This window comes from Lemur catta, chromosome 11 (genome assembly GCF_020740605.2).
Source record: "Lemur catta isolate mLemCat1 chromosome 11, mLemCat1.pri, whole genome shotgun sequence".
Taxonomy (NCBI): Eukaryota; Metazoa; Chordata; class Mammalia; order Primates; family Lemuridae; genus Lemur; species Lemur catta.
Genome location: NC_059138.1, coordinates 20,462,685 through 20,488,743, shown reverse-complemented (window position 1 = coordinate 20,488,743; position 26,059 = coordinate 20,462,685). Strand labels below are relative to the sequence as shown.

General features: G+C 48.4%; 1 protein-coding gene across 3 annotated transcripts; it reads left to right on the top strand.

Moving 5' to 3' along the window:
- The first annotated feature begins 284 nt into the window (after positions 1-284).
- SMO (smoothened, frizzled class receptor) lies at positions 285-20,742 on the top strand. Of its 3 annotated transcripts, XM_045564163.1 has the most exons (14): positions 1,117-1,206; positions 11,855-11,971; positions 12,458-12,546; positions 12,645-12,850; positions 13,550-13,759; positions 13,968-14,140; positions 14,488-14,707; positions 14,803-14,926; positions 16,246-16,338; positions 16,773-16,881; positions 17,666-17,851; positions 18,238-18,386; positions 18,874-19,008; positions 19,237-20,742. In XM_045564163.1, exons 3-14 carry the CDS (start codon positions 12,474-12,476, stop codon positions 19,662-19,664), a joined length of 2,106 nt encoding a protein of 701 aa, XP_045420119.1. In that variant the 5' UTR covers positions 1,117-1,206; positions 11,855-11,971; positions 12,458-12,473; the 3' UTR covers positions 19,665-20,742. The 3 variants fall into 3 exon arrangements, with proteins under 3 accessions (XP_045420118.1, XP_045420119.1, XP_045420120.1); XM_045564164.1 differs by lacking the exon at positions 12,458-12,546; XM_045564162.1 differs by lacking the exons at positions 11,855-11,971; positions 12,458-12,546 and having other exon boundaries at positions 285-1,206.
- Positions 20,743-26,059: the final 5,317 nt, after the last annotated feature.

The window sequence follows — 26,059 nt, the reverse complement described above, 5'->3', positions numbered from 1 at the left end:
TAACACACTAAACCAGGAGAAAAGTCCGCTCCCTACAGACTACCAAGTTGAGCGATCCTCAGACCGATTAAGGTGCCGGCTTTATCTCTAGTTGGAACTCCGGCCCACGATTTCCATCCATCTCTTTCCCCGGGGCCCGGGGCGGCGGCGGTCAGGGTCACCGGATCCCCCCCAGCTCGGGCCCCTCCGGGCGCGGGGAGGCCGAAGCTCGAGCTCCTCCTCTTTCGCCTCCCCTCCGCTCCCCTCCGCTCTCCTCCGCTCTCCTCCGCTCTCCTCCCCTTCCCTCCCTCGTCGTGTCCCTCCCACAGCCTTGGGGAAGGGGGGGGCGGGCTTGGCTCTGCGAGGCCCATGCATTCCAGAGAGCCGAGCGAGCTAGAGCAACAAAGGAGCCGGGGAGTCGGCGGGGAGAACTCGGGGGGCTGCAGCGCGCTCGGGCGAAGGTGGCTGCTGGGCCGCGGGCTGGCGCGGGGGCGGAGCCGGGGACGCAGTAACGAAGCCCCGGCCTGCGCCGGCCTTCCTCGCTCGGCCGGGAGTTGGTTTTAACGGTGGGAGAGGGAATGGGGCGGAGGATTGGGGGTCCAGAGGGGTCCCGGGGCTGAAGACAACTTGGATTGCCAGGCGAGGGGCTGGGGAGTTGTGCATCCCGGCCCGGGCCTCTGCAGCCTAACATGGGCCCCTGGTTCCAAAGTTTGCGAAGTTGGGCGCCGAGGGGCCGTGGCGCGCGGAGTGTCCGGGGAGGCCCGGGCCCGGACTTGCGGGGCGCACAGGTCGCCTGAGCCGCCTCCGCGACCCAGAGGGTTGCGCGTGTGGCCTGGGGGCTCCGGGGAGTGGGCGGGGGCGCCGGGGCTTCTGCTGAGTTGGCGGGTTTGGCCATGGCCGCTGCCCGCCCCGCGCGGGGGCCTGAGCTCCCGCTCCTGGGGCTGCTGCTGCTGCTGCTGCTGCTGGGGGGCCCGGGCCGGGGGGAGGCCTTGAGCGGGAACGCGACCGGGTCTGGGCCGCGGAGCGCGGGCGGGAGCTCGAGAAGGAGCGCGGCCGTGACCGGCCCGCCGCCGCTGCTGAGCCACTGCGGCCGGGCAGCCCCCTGCGAGCCGCTGCGCTACAACGTGTGCCTGGGCTCGGCGCTGCCCTACGGGGCCACCTCCACGCTGCTGGCTGGGGACTCGGACTCCCAGGAGGAAGCGCACGGCAAGCTCGTGCTCTGGTCGGGTAAGCGCGCCGGAGCATGACCTCGGGGGGCTGCGCTGGTGGGGCGGGGGGGACTCTGTGGAAAGAATAGGGTCAGGCCTGAGCTTCTGAGAGGGCGGGGGCCGCACCCAGGAGGGTGGGAGGGACAGAGTCCGAAACTTTAGGGGCAGGTTACGCGCGGGAAGGGACCCTTGGTGTTGGGACCGGGAGGGCGAGGAGGTTGAGGAGGCCGGTCACAAAGGGCCTGAGCAGGGTGCTGAGCAAAGGGTGGGGGGATGAGGGGCCTGTGAGGAGGAGCCTCTGAGCCACACGAAAGGACATTTTTTAAGAAGAGGAGATGCTCCACCTGCTCTTGAAGGTCCTCTGGGATTCAAGAAGGTGTTTAAGACCTTGGGGAAATTGGGGGTGGAAGGGAAGGATGGCTGTGGAAGAGGTTTAGGCATTTGGAGAGAAAGGGTGGGGAAAAGAATGAGTGAGAAGAACTTGGGAAGGAAAAGAGACCCTCTGGTGATGAATAATTAAGAGGTAACCAGAAAGTTCTGTTAGTCTTGATTTGGGCGACAGGAAGTCTGGAAAACTGTGATCTTGTCTTGCTTTCACAGGAGATTTCCCAGTCTCCTCATCTGAAAAATGGGGACTCTGATACATGCAGGGGTTTATGAAGGAATTTGGCCATTCTTACAATTACTTTTTTGCTTTTTGGGAATTTGGATCCTCAGGCTGGTCAGGGTTGTGGAAGGACACTTAAGTCTGGGCTATTGAGATCCTTGGATACTTCCATGGTGGTTTGAGGTCCCAGAGGTCCCCCACCTCTTGTCAGGGTGGGGTATGGCAGGGCCCGAGAAAAACTGCAGACTGAACCGGAACAGCTCCTTGCTTAGCAGTCTGGAGTGACTGTCTCCCCACCTGTCACTGTTCTGGATGGGGGCATTCGAGGGTGGGCCCTGGAGGGTGCTGGAGAAAGGAACTGGCCTTGTCATCCCTCACTTCTGGCCAGTGTGATTGTAAAACTGTCCTTGAAAAAGAAAAGAAAATCAGGAGCCAACAGCAGACCTAGGAGCCTCCTCCTTTTGACAGGCCTGGGGTGCCACATCTCTTAGCTCTGCCCAGGATCTGGTGAGGACCCTCAGGGGTAGAGTATATGTATAGCTGCCTGTCATTGTCAGCTTGGCCACTAGAGTTTTCATCCTTTGTGGGATCTTGGACAAGGCCATAAAGGTTCTTGGTTTGCGGCAGATGCTGGAGGAGGAACTTGGAGGATGGTACCCATTGATGTAGAGCTGTATCCTATGTAGGGATCATGTTCTAAAGTCAACACGTAAGATAGAAACTGTGTGTAATCGACAGTAGCTTTGAAAAATCCACATATTACCATAATGTAAGGTCTTTGTGATTCTGCACCCCTTTTATGATGTTTGCATAAATGTGTAACATATAGTAGTGAACACATACATGTAAGAATGGTATACATAGAAAATAAGATTGTAGTCTTTAAAGTTACACACATGCAAAAGACTGAAAATAAAAAAAGAACGTGAAAGAAAGATTAAGCAAAGGTTTCTTTGAGCAACACTTGAAATGAGACTTGAGTTTAGGAGCCAGCTGCATGGAAAATCCAAGTCTCTCAGTACTAGAATCTCATCCAGTTCTGAGTTGCTCATGCTTGAAGAGGATATTCTCTTTCCCTCTCTCTGGATTTTGTGGGGGCCCTTGGTCGAATTCTCTTAAGCTACATGCATGTTTGACGCTGCCCCTCTGTAGTTACCATCAGATCAAGGAGGAAGGGTAGGGACTTCTTTCCAGCTCATGCTCCGACAGCAGCTGCTGAGCAGGCTGGAGTGGTTTTGGCAGGAAAGTGCATGAGGTAGAACCATCTGCTGGCTGTGCAGGTTCAAATCTCACTAGCTGTGCCTCTGGCAGGGCAGGATCCTGTAGAGGCACCAGCACTGAGCCCACGGCAGTTAATTCATTCTGAGTTCTTCTCTGCTGCCATCCACCATCCCTCAGCTCAGTCCTATTCGCAAGTGTATTCTGGTTGTACTCTTTCTGCTTTGAGTCTCGCTGCTTCCTGGTTTATGAAGTAGGGCCAGAGCAGGTGTTGGTGTGAGCTGAGTCAGGGATGGTAGAATGAACCTGAGCCATGTGTGAAAATCACAGCCAGGTCTTCAGCTGGGAACCTCTGGCTAGTGATTTGTCCCGTCCTCAGTGAGTGGTATTGATTTGGCATTACATATGGTCAGTGTCACCCAGCTTTTGGAAGTATTTTTGTGGGTAAAGGATGAGGATGATCTAGGCTGTATTCATCTGTAAACTTTTGGAGGTAGAGGCTTGGTCTTTACTTTTTATTCCAAAGCCTATATATCCACAGCTATATATGCACTCAATCATTCAGTTATGTATAGAGTGCATGCTCTGTGTTACATCCTAGGTCAAGTTCTGGGGCATATAAAGATGAGGAATACAGACATGATCCCTGTGTCATCAAGAGGAAGGCAGACAGTTAAGCAGGCTTTATAGAGACAACTGTGAAAGGTGTTGCGACATTCTGGGATGCTGCAACAACACAAAGGATTTTGAGGAACAAGGAAGGATCCCCAGGAGAACTGACATTTAACCCATGCCTGGAGAAATAAGCAGGAACTACCAGGGCCAAGGGAGGGTTGGGTTGTGAAGAGATAGGAAGAGGAAATAAATAGCATGTACAAAAGTGTAGAGGTAAGAGGGCTTGGTACTTTTAAAGAATAAAAGTATAAGAATTGTAGTAGAATTGGATCAAAGTATGTGAGGGGTAGAATTGGAAGAGATCAGACCAAAAAGAGATTCCTTCATACCCCATATTAAGTTTGGATGTTATCCAGAGGATGATAAGGAGCCACCGAAGGCTTCTAAGCAAGGGAGAAATGTAATCATATTTGCATTTTAGAAAGCTCTCTTTAGGTGCTATGTGAAGAAGCCACAAGATGGCACCTTACTGGGCTTGTTAGGGAAAAAAAAAAAAAGAAGAAGAAACCACAGGAGTAGGGGAAGCCTGGAGCCTGGCTGCTTGCCCAGGGGATGGTTGAAGTAGGCCAGGTGAGAGATGCTGGCAGTCAGCTCTGGGGCAACAGGCTGGAGGAAGTGGGCAGATATCTCTGAGTTTCAGAGGTAGAACCAATGGGACTTGCTGATGAGTTGGATGGAGGCCTGAGTGAGCAGGAGGCCCAAAGTTTCAGTCTTGGATGAGAGGTGGTGCCATTCCCTTTCACTAGGTTAGAGAGTGCCAGAGGAGGGGTAGATTTAGGAAGAAAGTAAGGCTTCAGTTTTAGTCGTGTGAATTAGAGGTGCTCGTTGGACATTTATGTGGAGATTCCCAGCAGATCTGGAAATATGAGTTGCTGAAAAGGGATGGCCACTGTGTGCTTCTTTGGCCCAGATTGCTGAGGCTTTGGAAGGATGCCACTGAGGAGGAAGTTTATAGCTCAAGTTGGTCCAATTTTCTAGGTCTGTATAGACCTCAGGGCTCTCCTATGTCTTTCCTCTCTCTGGCCTTGGGCTTCTTCAATCACTTAGCATCTCTCCCTATTACAGCTGGAAATTTCTCCTCCCAGGCATTCCAAGCTGACCAGATAAACATAATGTCCAGGCTGTGGTCCACCGTAGGCCGAACCTGGTTTAGTAAATGGGGCAAGAAAGCAGAGAAGCCAGCAGCTGGCGAGAAAAATAGGTCCCTGAGAGCCAGCACGTAGCCTCCTTGACCACTGCTGCGCTCTGCGTGTGTACCTGGGTGTGTGGTCTTGTCACCGAGCCCGGGCACAGCCAGTAAGTAGGAAAGAAACAGAAAAACTGGGAGGAATTTCTCGTTTGCCTCTCACACATTGAGTTGAGAGGTGAAAGGAGGGATATTGTTGGTGATGATGAGTTACTTGCAGGGCAGATCAGGAAGAATTTCCTTAGAGCTGTTCCCAGACCTGGCTGGTGACCAGAATAGGTTAAAAGAATATATATTTTGGGAAAGTGTAAAAATACAGAAAAACACCCATGGGCCCAAGTTTTCTTTTTTTAATTTATTTTTTATTAATTAATTAATTTTTTAGAGCTGGAGGTCTTGCTATGTTGCCCAGGCTGGAGTGCAGTTGCTATTCATAGGCCTGATCATAGTGCACTACACCCTGGAACTCCTGGGCTCAAGGAATCTTCCTGCCTCAGCCCCCCAAATAGCTGAGACAACAGGCCACACTGCACCCGGCCCAAATTTTCATTTTTGCTTCAGGTTTTTAACTCTTTAATTGTGAAATATAGCATGCATACAGAAAAGTGCACAAAACACAGAGGTCCTAAATACTAAATAATTATAAAGTGACACATGGGTCAAGAACTAGAACATGGTCTGACCCCAGAAGCTCCCCTTCTGTCTCATCCAGTCACATCCGTCTCCCCCTTCTCTAGATGTAGCAACTATCCTGATGCTTTTGGTAATCATTTCCTTTTTTCCCTGTAGTTTTACTACCTAGTTTGGAATCCCTTAACAGTATAGTTCAGTTTTGCATGTTTTTGAACTTTGTACAAATGGCGTGATGCTGCCTGTATTCTTTTATGTCTAGCTTCTTTTACTCTACATTATTTTGTAAGATTCATCCGTGTTACTGCAGATTGTTTTTTTCATTGCTGAATAGTATTCCATTGTATAAATGTACTACAGTTTACTCATCTATTTTGTTGTTGTCTCTAAATTTTGCCCACTGTGAATAACATTGCCTTGAATAGCCTTTTGTGTATATCCTGGTGCACCTGGCACAGGTCCCTCAGGTACATACTTAAGGAGTGGAATTGCTAGATAATAGGGCATGCATAGCTTCAGCATACACCAAACTGTCTTTCAAAGTGGTTGCACCAATTTACACTCCCACTAGCCATGTAGAAGTCCTCATTCGTCCCCGTGATTCCCAACACTTGGTATTGTCGGCCTTTAAAAATTTTGCCAATCTAGTGCATATGTTGTGGTATATATTTGTGGCTTTAATTTGTGTTTCCCTGATTACTTCCCTTTTCAAAGGCTACTGGCCATTTGAATTTCTCCTTTTGTGAAATGTCTGTTCACATCTTTGGCCCATTTTTCCATAGGGCTGTCTGTCATTTTTATAAGATTTGTAGGGCTTCTTCTTCTTTTTGTTTTTTTTGAAGCAGGGTCTTGCTCTGTTGCCCGGGCTGGAGTGCAGTGGAGTCATTATAGCTCACTGCAACCTCAAACTCCTGCACTTGAGGGATCCTCCTACCTCAGCCTTCCAAGTAGCTGGGACTACACATGCGCACCACCACGCCCAGCTAATTTTTCTATTTTTTGTAGAGAGAGAGTCATGCTCTTGTTCAGGCTGGTCTTGGACTCCTGACCTCCCACAGTGCTAGGATTACAGGCATGAGCCACCAGTGTAGGGCTTCTTCATATACACTAGATATAAGTTCTTTATTGGTTGTATGTGTTGAAAATATCATCTATTAATATTCTGTAGCTTGCCTTCTCATTCTCTTTGTGTCTTCTGTTGAACAGAAGTTCTGAACTTTAAGGTAGTGATTTATCAAACTTTTAATCATTAGTGCTTATTATTATGTTTTATGTTTTATTTTAAAAAATATTTTCCTACACTGAAGTCATGAATTTATTCTCTTAGGTTATTTTTCTAAAACTTTATAGATTTTCCTGTTATTTTTAGTATATAATTTATCTGGAGTTGTTTTTTGTAGAACTCCGGTTTCACATATATTATCGCAATATCATTTGTTTAAAAAAATATCTTTTCTCCACCACTCTGCCACAAATCAAATGTATGCATTTATCTCTGGGATCTTCATTCTGTTCCATAGGTCTGTTTGTCCCTTCCCAGTATCACAGCATCTTAATGACCGTATCTTTATAGTATGGTTCTTCCCCTTGTTTGAGCGATGCGCCACTTTGGCACTCTGGTAAAGCCTATGCACCCCTTCTCAACATAATATTTTTAAATTCATAAAGTAAAACACATAGGATTTTTAAAAAACATATAGGATTATCAAGGAAATGAATTATATTGACATATAGTTATCAAATATAAAAACAAGTATGTGCACTTCTTTATTAATACACTAAATAAGATCTAGTGCAGGTATAATAATGACCACTATCATGACGAAGTGGTGATGAGCATTGACAACATTTTGAGATATCTGCAAGAAAAACATGTGATTTCCATTTGTGACAAAGCCAAAGGTACTGCCAACATGTTCTGTTGGATATTGCTTACGTTCACAATTGAAGGAAGGGCTAAGTTTTAGTTAGGTGTACTTTTTTTCCCATCCAAGTTCACAGACCCCTGAATTTCTCCAAGAATCCTTTGTGAACCACAGGATACAAACTTAGTCTACTCTATAGTATATCAGTATGTAGGAGAGAGTCTGGGCTATTTTTGATCCTTTGTGTTTTAATATAAAAATACTTGTGATTTTTATTGGGATTGCATTGACTACATTAATTTTGGGGGAAAAAGACATCATTACAATACGGAGTCTTTTAAACGTTGAACATGTATATATTTTTGTTGATTTAGGTCTTATTTCATTTTCTCAATATTTTTTACAGTTTTCTGCACAGAGTTCTTAAATACATATTATTTGTTAGATTTGTTCCTAGGTACTTGATGTTTTGATGCTGTTGTAAATTATGCCTTTAATGTTTATTTCACTTTCTGTTTGTTGCTGATACATAGAAATACAATTGATTTTGAATCCAGTAAACTAGGTAAATTTATTCTACACACATAGTCATATCATTTGTGAATAATGAGTTTTGTTTCTTCCTGTACAAGCCTTATACCTTTTATTTATCCCTATTGCTCTACTTAATGCTTCTAGTACCTTGTTAAGTAGAAGCAGCATCCTTCATTCTTGACTCTTCTGGATTGTAAAGAGAAAGATTTTTCACCTTTCACCATTAAATATGATGTTTGGTGTAGGTTTCTTGTAGTTAGTTATACTTCATGAGATTAAGAAAGTTTTCTTCTATTCCTAATTTTATAGATGGATGTTGAATTTTATCAACTTTTCTGCATCCATTGAGATGATCGTATGATTGTTTTCCTTTCATCTGCTAATGTAATAAGCAGCATTTTCTAATTTTTTTTTTTTTTTTTTTTTTTTTTGAGACAGAGCTAGAGTGCCGTGGCATCAGCCGAGCTCACAGCAACCTCAAACTCCTGGGCTCAAGCGATCCTCCTGCCTCAGCCTCCCAAGTAGCTGGGACTTCAGGCATGCACCACCACACTCAGCTAATTTTTTCTATTTTTAGTTGCCTGGCTAATTTTTTTTTTCCATTTTTTAGTAGAGATGGGGTCTCACTCTTGCTCAGGCTGGTGTCAACTCCTGGCTTCAAGTGATCCTTCTGCCTCAGCCTCCCAGAGTGCTAGGATTATAGGCATGAGCCATTGCACCCGGCCTGAATTATCTAATGTTAAACCAACCTTACAACAGTGGTTCTTAACTTGACTGGTCATCAGAATCACACAACCAAAAAATCTTTTTAAAATTCTAGATCAGATTGTGGCAAATGTTATTTTAAAAGTCTGTGAACATAGAAAAGTGCAGGGACTGATATTGTTATAGTACCTGTGTCCCTATTTTTCTTTATATTTCATATTTTATTAAAAGAAAAGAAAGGCCGGGCGCGGTGGCTCACGCCTGTAATCCTAGCTCTGGGAGGCCGAGGCGGGTGGATCACTCGAGGTCAGGAGTTCGAGACCAGCCTGAGCAACAGTGAGACCCCGTCTCTACTAAAAATAGAAAGAAATTATCTGGCCAACTAAAAATATATATACAAAAAAAAAAAAAATTAGCCGGGCATGGTGGCTCATGCCTGTAGTCCCAGCTACTCGGGAGGCTGAGGCAGTAGGATCGCTTAAGCCCAGGAGTCTGAGGTTGCTGTGAGCTAGGCTGATGCCACGGCACTCACTCTAGCCCAGGCAACAAAGTGAGACTCTGTCTCAAAAAAAAATAAAAAAATAAAAAAATAAAAGAAAAGAAATAAAACAATACAGATAATTGGATGTCCCCTTTCTTCCTCTTTTCAGTTTCATTCCCTTCTCTTCTCTGGGGAACTTCTCCATCTTAGTAATTTGTATATTTCTTTCTTTTGTTTTTAAGCTTAATTACTTTTAAAAAATAGGTAGTACGTGTACATGGTACAAAATTCAAAAGGAACAAAAGTTAAGTCCTACTTCTGCTTCCAGCCATCCATTTCCCCTCCCAGAGGCAATCACCAACACTGGTTTTTGTGTGTCCTTTTACAGATATCTGACATCTGTCCAGATGTAGATGTGTCCCTTAGTCTCTCCTCCACCCCCCAACAAGTACCATGCTCTATACACTGTTCTCCACTCAGCCATGTCCATTTAACAATACATATTGGACATCATTCCATTTCAGTGCTTATCCAGTCATGTGATGCATAATGATGTTTCAGTTAACAGTAGACTATGCATACAATGGTGGTGCCATAAGATTATCACACCGTATTTTCACTGTAGCTTTTCTATGTTTAGATACACAATAGGCTATACAATACTGCCTAGGTGTATGGTAGGCTATACCATCTAGGTTTGTGTAAGTATAATACACTCCATCATGTTCACACAACAACAGAATCACCTAATGATGCATTTCTCAGATCATATCCCTGTCTTTAAGCAATGCATGATTGTAGTTCTAGCCTGAATTGTGTTCTATTACATTGATGCATGATATTCTATTTAGCTGGTCTCCTTTTGATGGATATGAATTCAAGCTGTTTTCTACTTCTTTGCTATTACAAACAATGCTGCAATGAATAATCTTCTATAGTATCTTTGGGAACATGTGAAATGGAATTGCTAGTATAAAATTTTGATAGATCATGCCAAATGGTCTCCACAAGTGTTTACTAATTTTTATTCCTACCAACAATATATAAAAGTACCAGTTTTCCGTCACACTTTTGATAATACAGTATTTTCAGATGTTTTTATCATTTTAAAAGTGATGAAAAATATACAAGGTTAAAAAAGTATATTTTATTGTAGTTTTATTTCACCTTCATTAAGGGTGAGGTTGAACATCTGTTTGTGTTTATGAAGACTTTTTTTTAATCTTCTCTGTGTAATCTATTGTCTTTTGCCCACATTTCTGTAGGGTTATGCAGTTCTTACTGATTTGGAAGAGCTTTATGCATATAAGTAAATTAGCTCTTTAACTGTGATATGTATTGAAAATATATTTTCTCAGTGTCTTGCTTTTATGATTTTGTTTTTTACCTTACTGAATTCATCTATTTTTCTGAAGCCTTTTCTTTAAATCTTTTATTTCAAGGGTTCTAGGTTTTGTGTCATGCTTCAAAAAGCCTTCTCCACTCCAAGGTTTGAAAAACCCTTTCTCATCTTCTAGCACTTTAATTTTTAGAAAAATAATGTAGTTATTTTTGGTCCCCCTGGAATTTACTTTTCTATGAGAAATGGGGTGAGGTATTTTTTCCCTAGATGGCTCTTCAGTTGTCCTTTAAGATTTATTTAATAATCTGTCTTTTCCCCAGGGAGTTTATTTTTAAAGTATGAAACAGTATTTAAAATGAGAAAAAAAAAGAAAAACAACAAATTACACATTTTTAAAAGCTGATAGTCACTGCAAATATCACATAATCTAGAAAAATAACACATTTTAAATTAACTGATGCTCCTCTAGAATACAGTTTACTGCACGGAACTTCCCCCCCACCGCTGAAAATGTATTATGTAATAAACATCCAGTAAAATTCACTTTCTCAGCTCTGTGAGTTTAAACACATACATAGAGTTGTGTAATCAGCCACCACATTCAAGATAGAGACCAGGCCCATCACCTCATAGATTCTCTCGTGCTGCTTTGCAGGCAAACCCTCCCCTCCAGGCAACCCCCCACCCCCACCCCGCACCCACTGCTCTGTTTTCCACCGGCACCCACCTGCTCAGTATTTCTGAGACTGGATCCTCCACCTAGGTGATAAAGGTTCCCCAGGTGATCCTGATTTGAGTCAAGTAGGAACTCTTGCCTGAGGACATTGCTTCTTAACTGGCAGGAGCTTGGCCTGTGCCCTGGAATAGACTCTGAGAGCTGTGAACAGAGGCCTTGGACAGGTAATAATAACAGCTAACATTTCCTGGGTGCTTGCTACATGACAGGTGCTATACCAGGTATATTTAACGTGTTATCTCAACTCTTCACAGTAGTTCCACAAGGTAAATCCATCATCCCCATTTTACAGATGAGGAGACTGAGGCTAGAGATTAAGTACTTTGCCCAAGATCACATAGCACTGAGATTGGTGGCACCAAGATTTGGACCTAGGCCAAATAATTGCAGTGCCCTTGCTCCTTACCCTCCAGTAAATTGCCTTCTCCGCAAAAGAGCGGTACCCTCCCCATCCTGACAATGTGACAGTCACCTGCGTTGGCTCTCACATCCTCAGAAGATTCTCTTAATACAACTTCTTGCTTGGGAAATGGATGTTCCTGAAGCAGGGATGATTCCCGAGGGGCTAAGAATGCAGAGTGAGCCCAGCTACTGGGATGAGCAGGGTCGGGGCCTGGACTGGGGCAGGGGTGCTGGGAGCCCGTTTCTGTCTTGCTGACCACACCTTTCCTCTCTCTGCACTGGACAGAGCCTCCTCTGTTTCTCTCCATCTGATCTCCTGCTTCCTCCTCTGGCTTTGGAGTACCTGGCTCCTCTGACCACCTCTTCCTAAGCCCCCACCTCCTCTCTCTCTCACCTCAGCTTGGTAAGAGGAACAGGGGCTCTGGGGTCTGGGAAGGGGAAACATCTCCTGGTTCTGGGGAGCGGGCCCTGTGAGGGGTGGGTCCCACCACCCCCCTCTCCCCAGGAGGAAGCCTGTAGAAGGTTTTAGGAACACCCTTGAAAAGGTAAATCCACCCGGAGTTCTCAACCAGAGGTGCTACCACTCCCTAGCAGGGCATTTGGAAATGGCAGCTGTTTTGTTTAAAAAAACTGTAATTGAATTATAGTATACAGAATAGTGCGCAGATTAGAAGCTTGATTTTGACAAGGTGAATACACTCGTGTAACCAGTATCGGATCAAGAAAGAGAATATTACCAGTATCCTATGTAACCAGTATCAGATCAAGAAATAGAACATTCCCAGAAGTTCCTCCTCAGGCCTTCTTTCAGTCACTGCCCCTGGGTGAGGGTGGGGGTGGTGGCATTTTTTGTTTGTCACAATGACCTAAGGGTTCCACTGGCACTTAGTTGGCAGGGTCTGGAGATGCTAAATGTCCTGCAACGCGTGGAACAGTCCCTACAGTACAAAGAATTGTCCTGCCCAGGTGCACTGACAGGTCTGTGCAGTGATGGCCTCTGGGGGTGCAGCTGCGTCTGTGGGTTGGAGGAGGAGGGATCTTCACTGCGATGTGTCCACACTGTCACCACCTTCCAGGCCTCCGGAACGCCCCCCGCTGCTGGGCAGTGATCCAGCCCCTGCTGTGTGCCGTGTACATGCCCAAGTGCGAGAATGACCGGGTAGAACTGCCGAGCCGCACCCTGTGCCAGGCCACCCGAGGCCCCTGTGCCATCGTGGAGAGGGAGCGGGGCTGGCCCGACTTCCTGCGCTGCACCCCCGACCACTTCCCTGAAGGCTGCCCAGTGAGTGCTCTGTGGGGCGGGGTGCAGGCTCTCTCAGCTGGGCAGGCCGGGCATAGGGCAGGGGCCAGGGGCCAGCAGGGAGCAGGGGAGCCCCAGCCTTTTCTCCTGGGAGACCCTGAGCCTACAGCCATGCGGTCAACAGGTCACAAACCCAAACTGCGGCTCCCTGGGATTCTCCATTCATTTATCAAAGGGAACATGTTCAGCAAATATTTTTTGTGGACCCACTCTATTGGGTGTTGGGGTATTACAGGCATCATGGATGACAGGAGCCTGTCCTCAAGACATTATGTTACGTGTGGGGAGTCAAGGCTGCACATTGGAAACAGCGGGAGCCACCAGGACAGAGGACATGATCAGTTCTGGGTGGGGAAGGAGAGATTGTAAATGATAATAATAACAAAGTAATACTATTACTGTTACTACATGCCAAATACCATTATAAGCATTCTCCATTTATTGATTCATTTAACCCATAAACCATACTATGAGGTAGGTACTACTATCTTATAGATGGGAAAACTGAGGCACAGAGAGGTCAAATAATTTGCCCAAGACTGCACAGCCATTGAGTGGCCAGGCTGGGATTCCAATCCTGGAAGCCACCATGCCATGCTACCGGGTTCCTTTCACCAAACAAGAGGCTTGCCCCTGAGCTGCCTTTGCACCATCTTCTCCCCTGTCCCTCCCCGGTGGCAGAACGAGGTACAGAACATCAAGTTCAACAGTTCAGGACAGTGCGAAGCGCCTTTGGTTCGGACCGACAACCCCAAGAGCTGGTACGAGGACGTGGAGGGCTGTGGGATCCAGTGCCAGAACCCGCTGTTCACGGAGGCCGAGCACCAGGACATGCACAGCTACATCGCGGCCTTCGGGGCCGTCACAGGCCTCTGCACACTCTTCACGCTGGTCAGCACGGTGGCAAGCTGGGTGGGGGAGGGGCAGGTGGCAGGGCACCCTCAGCTGGGAAAGTGGGAAGGGAGCCGGAGGGAGGGGGCCAGAAGAGGTGGGGTTCCTTTGGGCAGGTCATGATTGGGGGTCTGCACTCAGATGAAGGTGTGTGCTCAGTAGAACAACACTCACCTTGCAGAACAACATTTGTGGTTCTCTCTTCTAGGCCACATTTGTGGCTGACTGGCGGAACTCGAATCGCTACCCTGCTGTGATTCTCTTCTACGTCAACGCGTGCTTCTTCGTGGGCAGCATCGGCTGGCTGGCCCAATTCATGGACGGCGCCCGCCGGGAGATCGTCTGCCGTGCGGACGGCACCATGAGGCTTGGGGAGCCCACGTAGGTGGCTTGGGGACCCAGAGGTGAGGGTGGGAGGAGGAAGGCAAGGAATGTGTGTTTACCACAAAGGGGACAGGTTGCACTTGAAACAGATTTCAGGGTAGGGTTCAGCTCTGCCTTATTGCACCCCAAGTCTCCAGAGTTAGGACCTTGGTTTCAATATCAGGACCTTGATTGTTTGCATCTGCTCAAGGGGGCACTTCTAGAGCCTCTTCAGGTCTGACCTTGGTCCTGTCTCCAAGCCCTGACTCCTGGGAAACTCCAGACCTCAGCAGCCCAGGGTCTGGGGAAAGGGTTGAGGGAGTACAGAGTGGCCTCCCCAAGTGATACCCCACATGTCTGTGCAGCTCCAATGAGACCCTGTCCTGCGTCATCATCTTTGTCATTGTGTACTATGCCCTGATGGCCGGTGTGGTCTGGTTTGTGGTCCTCACCTATGCCTGGCACACCTCCTTCAAAGCCTTGGGCACCACCTACCAGCCTCTCTCGGGCAAGACCTCCTACTTCCACCTGCTCACGTGGTCACTCCCCTTCGTCCTCACTGTGGCGATCCTTGCTGTGGCCCAGGTATAGTGACTGGTAAGGGGCTGGGGACCTATGTGGGGTGGGCTCCGGGGAGGGGGCCAGTGACTGACTGTGCCTTCCACCTCTTGCTGACGCAGGTGGATGGGGATTCCGTGAGCGGCATCTGTTTTGTGGGCTACAAGAACTACCGATACCGTGCTGGCTTCGTGCTGGCCCCGATTGGCCTGGTGCTCATTGTGGGAGGCTACTTCCTCATCCGAGGTAAGTGAGACCAGGCCAGAACCAGTCGGGCAATAAAACGTGCTGAGCACCTGCTATGTGTAAGTAGGAGCTGGGAGCTGCGAGCTCTGCTGCCTTCACTCTGACACCTCAGCTAGCTCATACAGGGCTTTGGTGCAGAGTGGAGAAGGTGGCCCTCTGGGCAGACAGAGCACCCGAACACTTGGACAGCACCTTTGTGCTGGCCAGAAAAATCCACTCTTTTCTACAGAGCATTGGCCCAGAGCTGATCTCTTGTCGAGTGGAACTTTGGCCAAGTTCCAGCCCCGGTCAGGCGGGTGCTGTGTGATGAACACCCTGAGTAACCCACTGTGTCCACATGGACTAACTTGGGGCCTTTGGTCACATTAATGTGTGTGCACATTAATTTTATATATACTACCAATCTTTTGGAGCTTGGTTTCCATCTTCTTCCTGTCTCCAGCACACATAAACACACAGTTTTCACAACATGCACGGAATTGCTGGCCCTGACTTCCCTGTCTCAACCTGCCACCCCGCGATAAGCCTTGCTATCTGTTTAACTCATTGTTAGGTTTTCTTTCTCGACTTCAGTTCCCTCACCCTGGACTGTCAGCCTTCTGCCCAGCCCACGTCTTTCCCTGCTTTGTGACAGTGTCTGGGCTTCTGATTTATGTTCTGTGTCTGTGCTGTCCTGTTCGGCAGCTCTGGCCACGTGTGTTGAGACTAGTCCAAATGGAGATGTGTTCTAAGTGTAAAATACACACTGCATTTCAAAGGCTTAGCATGAAAAAATAATGTTACTATTATTATCATTATAATGATAATATGTTATTATTAATAACTTGTTACATGGATTACATGCTGAAATGATTATAGTTTGGATATGTTAGGTTTATAAGGTATATTCAATCTCACTTGTTTCTTTTTACTTTTTTAATGTGGCTACTAGAACAGTTGAGATTATGTATGTGGCTCACATTATATTTCTATTGGACAGGGCTGTTCTTGAATCTTTGTTTTATGCCTTTTTCATCAGAGCAGCTTTGACCTGGCCACCTTACTCAGGGGCAGCTACACCAGGACTGAGGCTCCCTCTCTCTCTTCTTGACTGTCCCTCTGGGGTCTGCCCAATCATCCCAGTCCATGGCAGATCTGCCACCAGCAGCTCCCTTTTTCTCCTGTGTCTCCAGTTCCTCAAGCTTTAAATCAGCACAGGAGCAATCAGACTTGGGACTTCAGGGCTATGGGACCCTTCAGCCCCTACTCCCCTGCACAGCCATCCCTCCCAGGAGAGTGGCCTCATGCCCTCTAATGTCTGAGGTCCCCCTTCTGTTCAGGAGTCATGACTCTGTTCTCCATCAAGAGCAACCACCCCGGGCTGCTGAGTGAGAAGGCTGCCAGCAAGATCAACGAGACCATGCTGCGTTTGGGTGAGTGGCCTTGGGAAGCTGGTCTGACATCCTGGCCAGCCCAACACTGCACCCTCCTGAGTCTATGGGACCTGCAGAATGCAGTAAGTCAGTGGAACGAGTTAGCAGCCATGGGGTCGAGGACAAGGGGTGTGTGTGTAGGGGGTAGCGGTGGTGGCAGATCAAAAGAAGAAGGCCTTCTTGGGTGGAAGAATTCAAGTTCTTGCCAAAACTGCTTCCTCCTGCTCACTATCCTCCTACTTGGGACCTCCCACAGTTGCCTCATGTGCCTGTCTTACTTTATTTTGGAGAAAGCAGTTTTTGAACTGAGCCCAGCATGAATTCACTCCAGCCTCAGCAGGCTTTTGGGCCTCCTGGGGGCAGCCAGCCTCCTCCCCACTGCTGCTGCAGTACCTGGGATTGGTAATGTCCTGTCCTGCCCCTATCCTCCACAGGCATTTTTGGCTTCCTGGCCTTTGGCTTTGTGCTCATTACCTTCAGCTGCCACTTCTACGACTTCTTCAACCAGGCTGAGTGGGAGCGCAGCTTCCGGGACTACGTGCTGTGAGTGAGGGGCTTGGAGGCAGCAGTGATGGGAGCTGCAGCCAGGACTGCAAGGACGGTCCCTCTGCAGTGCAGCGGGCAGTTGCCAGGCCCCTGCCTCAGACAGCAGATTCGACTGATGGTGTCTGGGTGCTCAAGACATCAGTTGCTCTGTACTTTGCCAAACATGGCAAACAACCTCCCAGTCCCTGCTCAACCTTGCCCTTCCCTCTGCACCCTTGTGTTTGTGCATTTGTTGTGATTGTCATTGTTAAGAAACCATTTCATGTTTTAGCTCTAATTCTGTGTACTCTGCTACAGAGCTTAGCGTAGATCCCTGCACAGGAGTAGTTACCTCTCTAGGTTAACAGCCTGTTAACGTTTGCTAGTTTTCCCTGTGTTTTGTGTCATAATGAGGATGAATCAGAGGGAATAAGGCATCTCAGCTGCTGAAAAGTCAGCACCTGCTGTGACAGGGACAGCAGTTCGAGTGCCCATTAAAATGGACACTAGTTCATGCCCTGACTGCTTCAGGCTCCATCTTAAAGGTTCCAACTTCCAGTCTGGGAAATTTTAAACCACAGCAGTGCCTGGGCCTCTCTGCCCCAGAGATTTGGTTTAATTATTTAGGGTGGGGCCCAGACTTCAGTAGCTATTAAAGTCTCCCCAGAGGATTCTAATGAGCACCCAGGATTGAGAATCAGTGCTGTGGGGCGTAGCTCTTTCTAAAGTCTTTGGATTGATTGTCTGGGTACCTGCCCAGTGAGCTCAGAAAGCCTCACTTGTCTACCATCCCTCACCACAGGTGCCAGGCCAATGTGACCATCGGGCTGCCCACCAAGAAGCCCATCCCCGACTGTGAGATCAAGAATCGCCCTAGCCTCCTGGTAGAGAAGATCAACCTGTTTGCCATGTTTGGAACTGGCATTTCCATGAGCACCTGGGTCTGGACCAAGGCCACGCTGCTCATCTGGAGGCGTACCTGGTGCAGGTGGGGTCAGCAGCCAGCAGTCCTGCCCCTCCCACCTTACTCTCAGCCCGGGGTCCCCATCTTTAGACTTTGCCTAGTCCTACTTCCAGCACAGTGGCTCGCCACTGCCCCCTGGTGGCATCCCCTGTCCTTGGGAGGCCTGTGGCCAAGTGCAGAGCCAGCTGCTAGCATCTTCTAAGAGTGGAGTGATTTGAGAGCCCGGCACACAGGAGCCCTGCATTCCACGCCCACTTTGCAGAGAAGTCCTCTACTCCTCGGAGTCCTTGAGGGACTTGAGGCCGCCGGGAGCCTCCTTCCCTGGAGGGCATGGAATCGCTGGGCCTTCACAAGATTTGATGAGAAGCGGCAGCTCCTCCACGCCCCACCCCCACCCTTTCTGCTCTCAGGTTGACCGGGCAGAGCGATGATGAGCCCAAACGGATCAAGAAGAGCAAGATGATCGCCAAGGCCTTCTCCAAGCGGCGTGAGCTGCTGCAGAACCCCGGCCAGGAGCTGTCCTTCAGCATGCACACAGTCTCCCATGACGGGCCCGTGGGTGAGCGTGAGCCCCTCCCCCTGTCGGAGCCGCCGCAGCGGGCACCTAGATTGTTTGAAAGACCAAGCGTGAGGGTCAAGGTGCTCCCTCCTCTCACTCACTCATTCTTCTCCAGGCCCTTCCCAGCCCCTCCTTTGGGGGATTCTGTCCTCTTTGCTTCTGCCCCTGGGCCTGCCTGCTGGTGCTTTGGTTCCAAGAGGACTCACCTCCCTCTCCCTTCTTCTCCTAAATTCTCCAGTTGCTCTCCCTGGGCGAGAGTAAGTTAGGTTTCAAGAACTGGATTTCTGGCCTCCAGTTAGGCCCTTTGGCAACCTGAGGCCCCTCTCTTTAGATTCGGAACAGTAGAGATCACTGTATAACAGAGTGGGCTTTTTCCGGTGGAGCAGGAGGGATTGGCTGGAGGAAGATGAATGGGGCTGAATAAGGGAGGAGCCGCTGCCAGGGCTGGGGAATCACTGCTCCTTCTCCTTTTCTCCTATTCCCATAGCGGGCTTGGCCTTTGACCTCAATGAGCCCTCAGCTGATGTCTCCTCTGCCTGGGCCCAGCATGTCACCAAGATGGTGGCTCGGAGAGGGGCCATCCTGCCCCAGGATGTGTCTGTCACCCCTGTGGCAACCCCAGGTATGAGGGTTCAGGCTTTTGGAGGAAAGTGGGGAGCACAGAGGCTGGGAGTTCCTGGGCCTGGGGCACAGAGGCTGCCAGAGAGGCAGGAGGATCTGAAGGGCGGGCCGAGGCGCTGGATGTCTAGAGGTGTAGGTCCCAGAGCTCAAGGAGCAGGGGTCCAGGGAGAGCAGGGGCCGTGGGGACAGAGCCGGGGCTCCAGCCTTGTGTTCTCTCTCCCGCTGTCAGTGCCCCCAGAGGAACAAGCCAACCTGTGGCTGGTAGAAGCAGAGATCTCCCCAGAGCTGCAGAAGCGCCTGGGCCGGAAGAAGAAGAGGAGGAAGAGGAAGAAGGAGGTGTGCCCTCTGGGGCCACCCCCGGAGCTGCACCACCCTGCCCCTGCCCCCAGTGCTGTTCCTCGACTGCCTCAGCTGCCCCGGCAGAAATGCCTGGTAGCAGCAGGCACCTGGGGCGCTGGGGAGCCCTGCCGACAGGGGGCCTGGACCCTGGTCTCCAACCCGTTCTGCCCAGAGCCCAGTCCCCTGCAGGATCCGTTTCTGCCCAGTGTTCCGGCCCCCACGGCCTGGGCCCATGGCCGCCGGCAGGGTCTGGGACCCATTCACTCCCGAACCAACCTGATGGAGGCCGAGCTCATGGATGCAGACTCGGACTTCTGAGCCCGTGACAGGAAAGACGGGAACAAATACGTTCCGAGGCTCCTCCTCCTCCCTGAGAGTGCTTCCCTAGGATCTTGTCTTCCCGAGAACCTGTGGGCCAGTACCCTCCCAGGAGAGTTCCCTATGTCTGGCTCAAAGCAGCAGGACTGTAGGAAAGAGCCTGACGTCTCCACGGGTGGGCCTCACCCCAGCGGCAGGGCTCTGGAGCTCAGGGCCCTTGTGACCGCCCTGCCAGCTGGAGTCTGGCTGGCAGCATCAGCCTCCAACAGGGTGGTGGGTGCGCAGAGCTTGTGGTGGGGCCGTAATGGCAGAGGCAGGCGACGCTACCCGGAGTGTGCTGTGGTGTCCAGGGAGGCAGCCAAGCCATGTCCGTCAGGTGAGGGCTGGCTGCTCTTTTCTGGGCCGATGGGTGCCCTTGCCTGGCACTCTGAGACCACAAGTGTTCATTGTGTCATTAGTCTTTGTCTAAATAGGGACAGGGCTCCCTCTTCCTCTTCTAGGTGGTTGTGGGGCTGGAAGTGCTCATGCCCACAGGGGCCAGAACCTCTCCTGACAGGTGGCCCAACTCCAAACCCACCCTCAGTTCTCCTCCATCCTCTTCCCCTCTCCCATTTTGGTTCAGCCAGGCCAACCTCCTCCTGTTTCCTGTTTGTTGATTAGGACCCAGAATGGCAGCACACACACTCGCCCCATCCCCGCCTTGCCGCTGAGCTCTGTCTCAGGTGAGAGACTGGTTCAGCTCTAGCGCCTTGGCCTGGAGTGGGATGGAAGCAATGAGTGACAGGGCCTCAGAGAGACATACTCATACTCATTCAGTGTGTGTGTGTGGGGGTGTCCTCTTGACCTGGGGGGCTACCCTGGGAAGCAGCTGTAGCTTCAGCCAGGCAGGAAAGCTTCCTTCAACTTCCACAACTGGTGGGTGAGGAGATTCCCACCTTTCATAACCTCCAACCATGTCCCCAAAGCCCCACTTTCAAGAACCAGACAGCAGGAAGCTGTAGAAACTGGCTGGGTTCCCTGTTGGGGATAGAGAGGGGGAAAAGAAATATAAGCAGTAAATAAATGGTTTTTGTATAAACTTGAGGTGTGTTTATTTTCCATAGGCCCCAGTCCTGGCCTGTTTATCTGGTCCTGATCTCTTTTGTCTTCCACATCCTCCTAAAGGCTGTTCTGCAATGTCAAGAGCCCGGGGCTAATGAGGTTACCACTGACAGTCATGCTTCAGGCTGATGTCAGCTTAATGTGCTGGCTGTCCTCCTTGTCCAGTTGGCTCTACATGGACAACAGCTCTTCTGTGGCCACAGCTGCCTCACTGAGCACAAGATGACTGAGCACAAACACGCAGCTTGCCCCTGGAGTGATGACCCGAAGCAGGGTGGCCAGGGCTCCTCCTGGCAATCCTGGGCCCCACCTCTGAGGCCCTCTTGCCTTCTACCAGGTATGTCTGTCTGGCCAGGTGCATTCCGATCCACAGCTTCCTCCCCTGGCCAGTCAAAGGAATTCAGGCTTCACCAGGGAGGCCTGTTAGCCCCACTTCTTCTAAAACAATGTCAGCAGAAGACTGGGAACCAGGTCCCAAGGACTCAGATGTGCAAAGTGTATCCATGGAGGAAAGGGAGTGGTGCCCACAGACCTGGAGGATGTTGTGGACTATCTTTTTTTTGAGACAGTCTCACTCCGTTGCCTGGGCTAGAGTGCCGTGGCATCAGCCTATCTCACAGCTATGTCTAACTCCTGGGCTCAAGCGATCCTCCTGCCTCAGCCTCCCGAGTAGCTCGGACTACAGGTGCGCACTACCATGCCTGATTAATTTTTTCTATTTTTAGTAGAGATGGGGTCTCGATCTTGCCCAGGCTGGTCTCGAACTCCTGAGCTCAAGCGATCTTCCTGCCTTAGCCTCCCAGAGTGCTAGGATTACAGGCATGAGCCACTGCACGCAGCCTGTTGTGGACTATTGACCAGGCTTGTTTGGACAGTACCCTTTTCACTGCTGCTCGTGTAACTGGACAAAGCACTTTGCCCAGAGCCAGACTCCAGGAGAAGGAAAAGGGAACCACTTACTGATCATATTCTAGGCGCTTGGCATGGGCATTACTATACCAATAACAGTGAACGCTCAGCAAGTGCTTGCTAGGTGCTCTTCCAGGCTCCTCACCTGCGTCAACTCAGTCTCAGCACAGACCTGTAAGGCTGTAAACACCCCTCAAGACATTGAGGCACAGAAAGCTCCCACAGCTTGCCCAAGACCACACAGCAAGTGGTAACGCTGGGATTCAGGCAGGGCCCTCTGGCTCAGTGGGGACTTAGCCACGGTGCTGCCTTGCCTTTGATTCAAAGGGTAACAGTGATCTAATGAGAGGAGCTCCAAGCTCAGCAAAGCGCAATGACGGGCTTACAACCTCATGGCTAGTAAAGGACAGACATTGAGCCCAGGGTCTTCCTGCCTCCAATGTCTAGGAGTTCCGACCTTTGATTTCAGTTCCTGTGCAGATCTCCCATTCTGTGTCACCGGCTTTGTCCATCCTTGCCTTCTCTCAGCAGTACGGCAGCTGTTTTTTAGCCCTTTTCAACAACAGTGTTTTAAAACAATAATACTTATCAGTGTCGTTTAATGATCTTTTCTGAAACAAGGGAGAGGGTTACAATTTTCTTTTTTTGAGACAGAGTCTCGCTTTGTTGCCCTGGCTAGAGTGAGTGCCGTGGTGTCAGCCTAGCTCACAGCAACCTCAAACTCCTGGGCTTAAGCGATCCTACTGCCTCAGCCTCCCGAGTAGCTGGGACTACATGCATGCGCCACCATGCCCGGCTAATTTTTTCTATATATATTTTAGTTGGCCAGATAATTTCTTTCTATTTTTAGTAGAGACAGGGTCTCGCTCTTGCTCAGGCTGGTCTTGAACTCCTGACCTCAAGCGATCCACCCGCCTCGGCCTCCCAGAGTGCTAGGATTACAGGCGTGAGCCACCGCACCCGGCCTACAATTTTCTTTTGAATTTTCTTTACAAATTTTCTTTTCAGCTCCATGGACAGCTGACTACTGGTTTCCCCTCCCTTCATCCTTCCCCGGTCCCTTCTTTCTTTAGTGGGATTACTTGAGTACAGAATGGGAGTGTAGGTTGAAAGGGGGGCCCAATCTGGGCCTTTAAAAGTTGAGAAATGTGGCCAGGCACGGTGGCTCACACCTGTAATCCTAGCACTTTGGGAGGCCAAGGTGGGAGGATTGCTTGAGTCCAGGAGTTTGAGGTTGCAGTGAGCTATGATGATGCCACTGCACCCCAGCCTGGGCAACAGAGCCAGACGCTGTCCCCAAAGAAAAAAAAAACAAAAAAAAACCCCAAAACAGAAATATGACCTTTCTATGGACTTCGGTGGTGGCGGGATGCTGTGACCACTAGAGGGCAGTGTAAGCCCACCTTTTGTGACTGCAGGCTGCTACTGGATGTCCAGCAGGACAGTCATTCCCACAACCAAGAAATCTTGCAGTATTTGTATAGCAGCGCCAGATCTCAGCACTGAGCAACAGTGGCCACCGTTCTACCAAAAGCTCCTGAATTAGATCCCCACAGAAACCCTTCAGGGTCCAGGAGGAGCCTGGTTTGGGGGCCTCCCTGTTGTGCTGCTGCCCTGAGAGTAGAGCTCTCCAAGCCCTCACCTCTCCAGCAGGCTCTGCCCTGCGCTGCCCCGTGGGCCCCTCACCACTCTGTCAAACTCAGTTGTCCAGCGGCCCAGGCTTTGAGGCTCGCCTCTGTGGGTCCCAGCTTCCTTAAAGCAGTCTGTCCACTGCCCTTCTTCTTTACTCTGCCTGCTTTTTTGTTTGTAAGAAATTGAAAAGAGATACAAAAGCACAAAGAACAACCTAAACACTCAAGTTCCCATCACTTGGGATTATCAACAGTTTTTATCATTTCATCAGATTTCCTTCAGGCCTATTTTTTTTTAAAGAAATAAAGTGTCACAGATTTAGCTAATAGCTTTTGACCAATACCCCTGTCCCATTTTTCTTCCCACTTTTCCCCTCCTCAAAAGGAAAACAACTGTGTTTCATGGGTTTCCTTTCAGTCTATCTTTATGCATTCATATATGCATATGCAGCTATGTATCCATAAATAATTTATGCATTGCTTTTGTCTGCTTTTAAAGGTTTTATTTTCATCTAAGTTATACATAATGTAGTTTGAAAAGTCAAATATTTCTATAAATCTTGTTACTTAAAACAGCTGTCTTGGTACGCCATTCCCAATACCTAATCATTTCCTATTCCTGGGATCCTTACAATATTTACTTCCATATGTCTGAATAACATGATTATAATTCTACCTCCTGAATGTTTGTTTTAGGCATTATCATTGGACTTCCCAATATAGAGGATAAGGATTTAGCTCTTTTTCACTCTTTGCCTATAAGGAGGTAAAAAGAGGTGGGGGCTAGAGGAGGAACCAATAGTAACAATTTTGAAAGCTGGAAAGCAAATGGTGAGTGATCGTTTAGCAGTCTTGAAAAAGCTAAAGTGTTTTTATTTTTATTTATTTATTTGGAGATAGGGTCTTCCTCTGTTGCCCAGGCTACTAGAGTGCAGTGGCATCATGATAGCTCATGCCAACCTCAAACTGGGCTCTAGTGATCCTCCTGCACGGGCCTCCAAGAGTAGCTGGGACTATAGGTGCCTGCCACCATGCCAGGCTAATTTTTTGTAGAGAGAAGATCTTGCTATGTTGCTCAGGCTGGTCTCAAACTCCTGGCCTCAAGTGAGAAAAAGCTAAAGTTTTAGCCAGCAGTAGGGAAAACTTATATTGCAGTACCCCCAAAGGCTCTGTATTGGAGGCAGCAGGTACTTCGGAAGGAGGGGACGAAAGTGGAATTGGTCCCTGATCCCCTACCACTCCGCACAGTCAGATAATTGCCCTTCCCAGCCTTGGCTGATTGTCACTGTATTCTCTGCAGAAGGCAAGCAGAGTCTGTAGTATTTGGAGGCATTATCTTCTGGTTTCCAGAATTGATGTTAAGTTCAACCTTTCTGACTCTTTAGCTTTTTTAAAAATGTTGTCCTATGTCCCATTCTAGACATTTGAAGAAATCTCTTTGTTCCCAGAATTTTGAAATTTTACAATGATGTATATTAATTTAGGTTGATTTTCATCCACTGGGATGGGTACCTTTCATTCTAAAAATTATAATCTTCAGTTCTGGGGAAATGTTTTGAATTATTTTCCCCATCCATTTCTTTGTTACTGCCTTCTGACATTTGTATTATTCCAATGTTGGACTTCCTGGACGACTGGTCTTCTAATTTATTTTCTTTCCTATTTTTTGTTTTTGAAATTTAAAGAAAAATGTATTGAAGATATGAAAAATAATTCCTTGGTTTTTTTTCAGAAAACTGTAGCTATACAATGTATTATGTCTATCATGTTAAAACATGCATTAGACACAAATACAAAAACTGTGAAACAAGCCACTATTCTTCAACAGTCTGAGCAAAAGTAAAATGCATCTTTCTTATTTTTAATTTCTCATTTTATTCAAGTTTTTAAAAAATTCTGCTAGCATGCTTTTATTTTAAAGGTCTCATGTTTATTTTCTGAATGTTTACTTCTTCAAACAGCACGTTCTTTTTTAAATTTTTTTTTAGAGACAGGGTCTTGTTCTGTTGCTCAGGCAGTGGCATGATTACAGCTCACCGCAGCCTCAAATGTGGCTCAAGCAATCCTCCCACTTGGCCTCCCAAAGTGCTGGGATTACAGGTGTGAGCCACTGTGCCCAGCCCAGCATGGTCTTTAACAAGTATATTATCTTAAGTCTCTGAGGATATTAGTGATTTATTTTTGGTCTTGCTTTCTTCTTGATAAATAGCCTCTGTTTCTTCCAAGTTATTTGTTTATTTTTTCTGCTTGCCTACATTGGTCTCTGTTTTTCATATTAGAGGTTTCTTCATATATCTGGTGACTGTGTCTGTCTGCTCATACTTAAGAGTGTGGCATTAAATGGTTCACAGCAGCACTGTGAACACGTGTATGGTCTTCACAGTCGGTGATCTGGCTGGCCTGTTTCCTTGGGGGAACTCAATGTAAGCATCTTTGTTTTCTCTCTTGTACTAGTCAGATACCTGAGAGAAGTTCTGATTCCCTGCATGGAAGATACATTCCTGCCTGCCAGGGTTCTGGAAGATGAATGAGCTAGGTAAAGGAAGAAGACTTGTAGGCTAAATATTTCATTAAATAGTTCATAAATGTGTGCTTAATTACCCTGTTTCCAGTATGGTAATTTGATCTTCAGTTGTGCCTAGTGTCACTCAGCAACAAAGATGGCAGAAGCAGCAGGTACATAGGAATGGAGTTGAGAATGGGTGAAGAGTGTGCCCTGAAATTTGGCCCCAATCAGTGGTGGTACCTGGATAA

Bases quoted from the DNA above. Each gene is read 5' to 3' on its own strand.
- SMO (XM_045564162.1), top strand. From the start codon at position 873: ATGGCCGCTGCCCGCCCCGCGCGGGGGCCTGAGCTCCCGCTCCTGGGG. The intron at 14,141-14,487 runs GTAGGTGGCTTG...ATGTCTGTGCAG, and splicing joins ATGAGGCTTGGGGAGCCCAC to CTCCAATGAGACCCTGTCCT. The intron at 18,387-18,873 runs GTGAGCGTGAGC...CTATTCCCATAG, and splicing joins CTCCCATGACGGGCCCGTGG to CGGGCTTGGCCTTTGACCTC.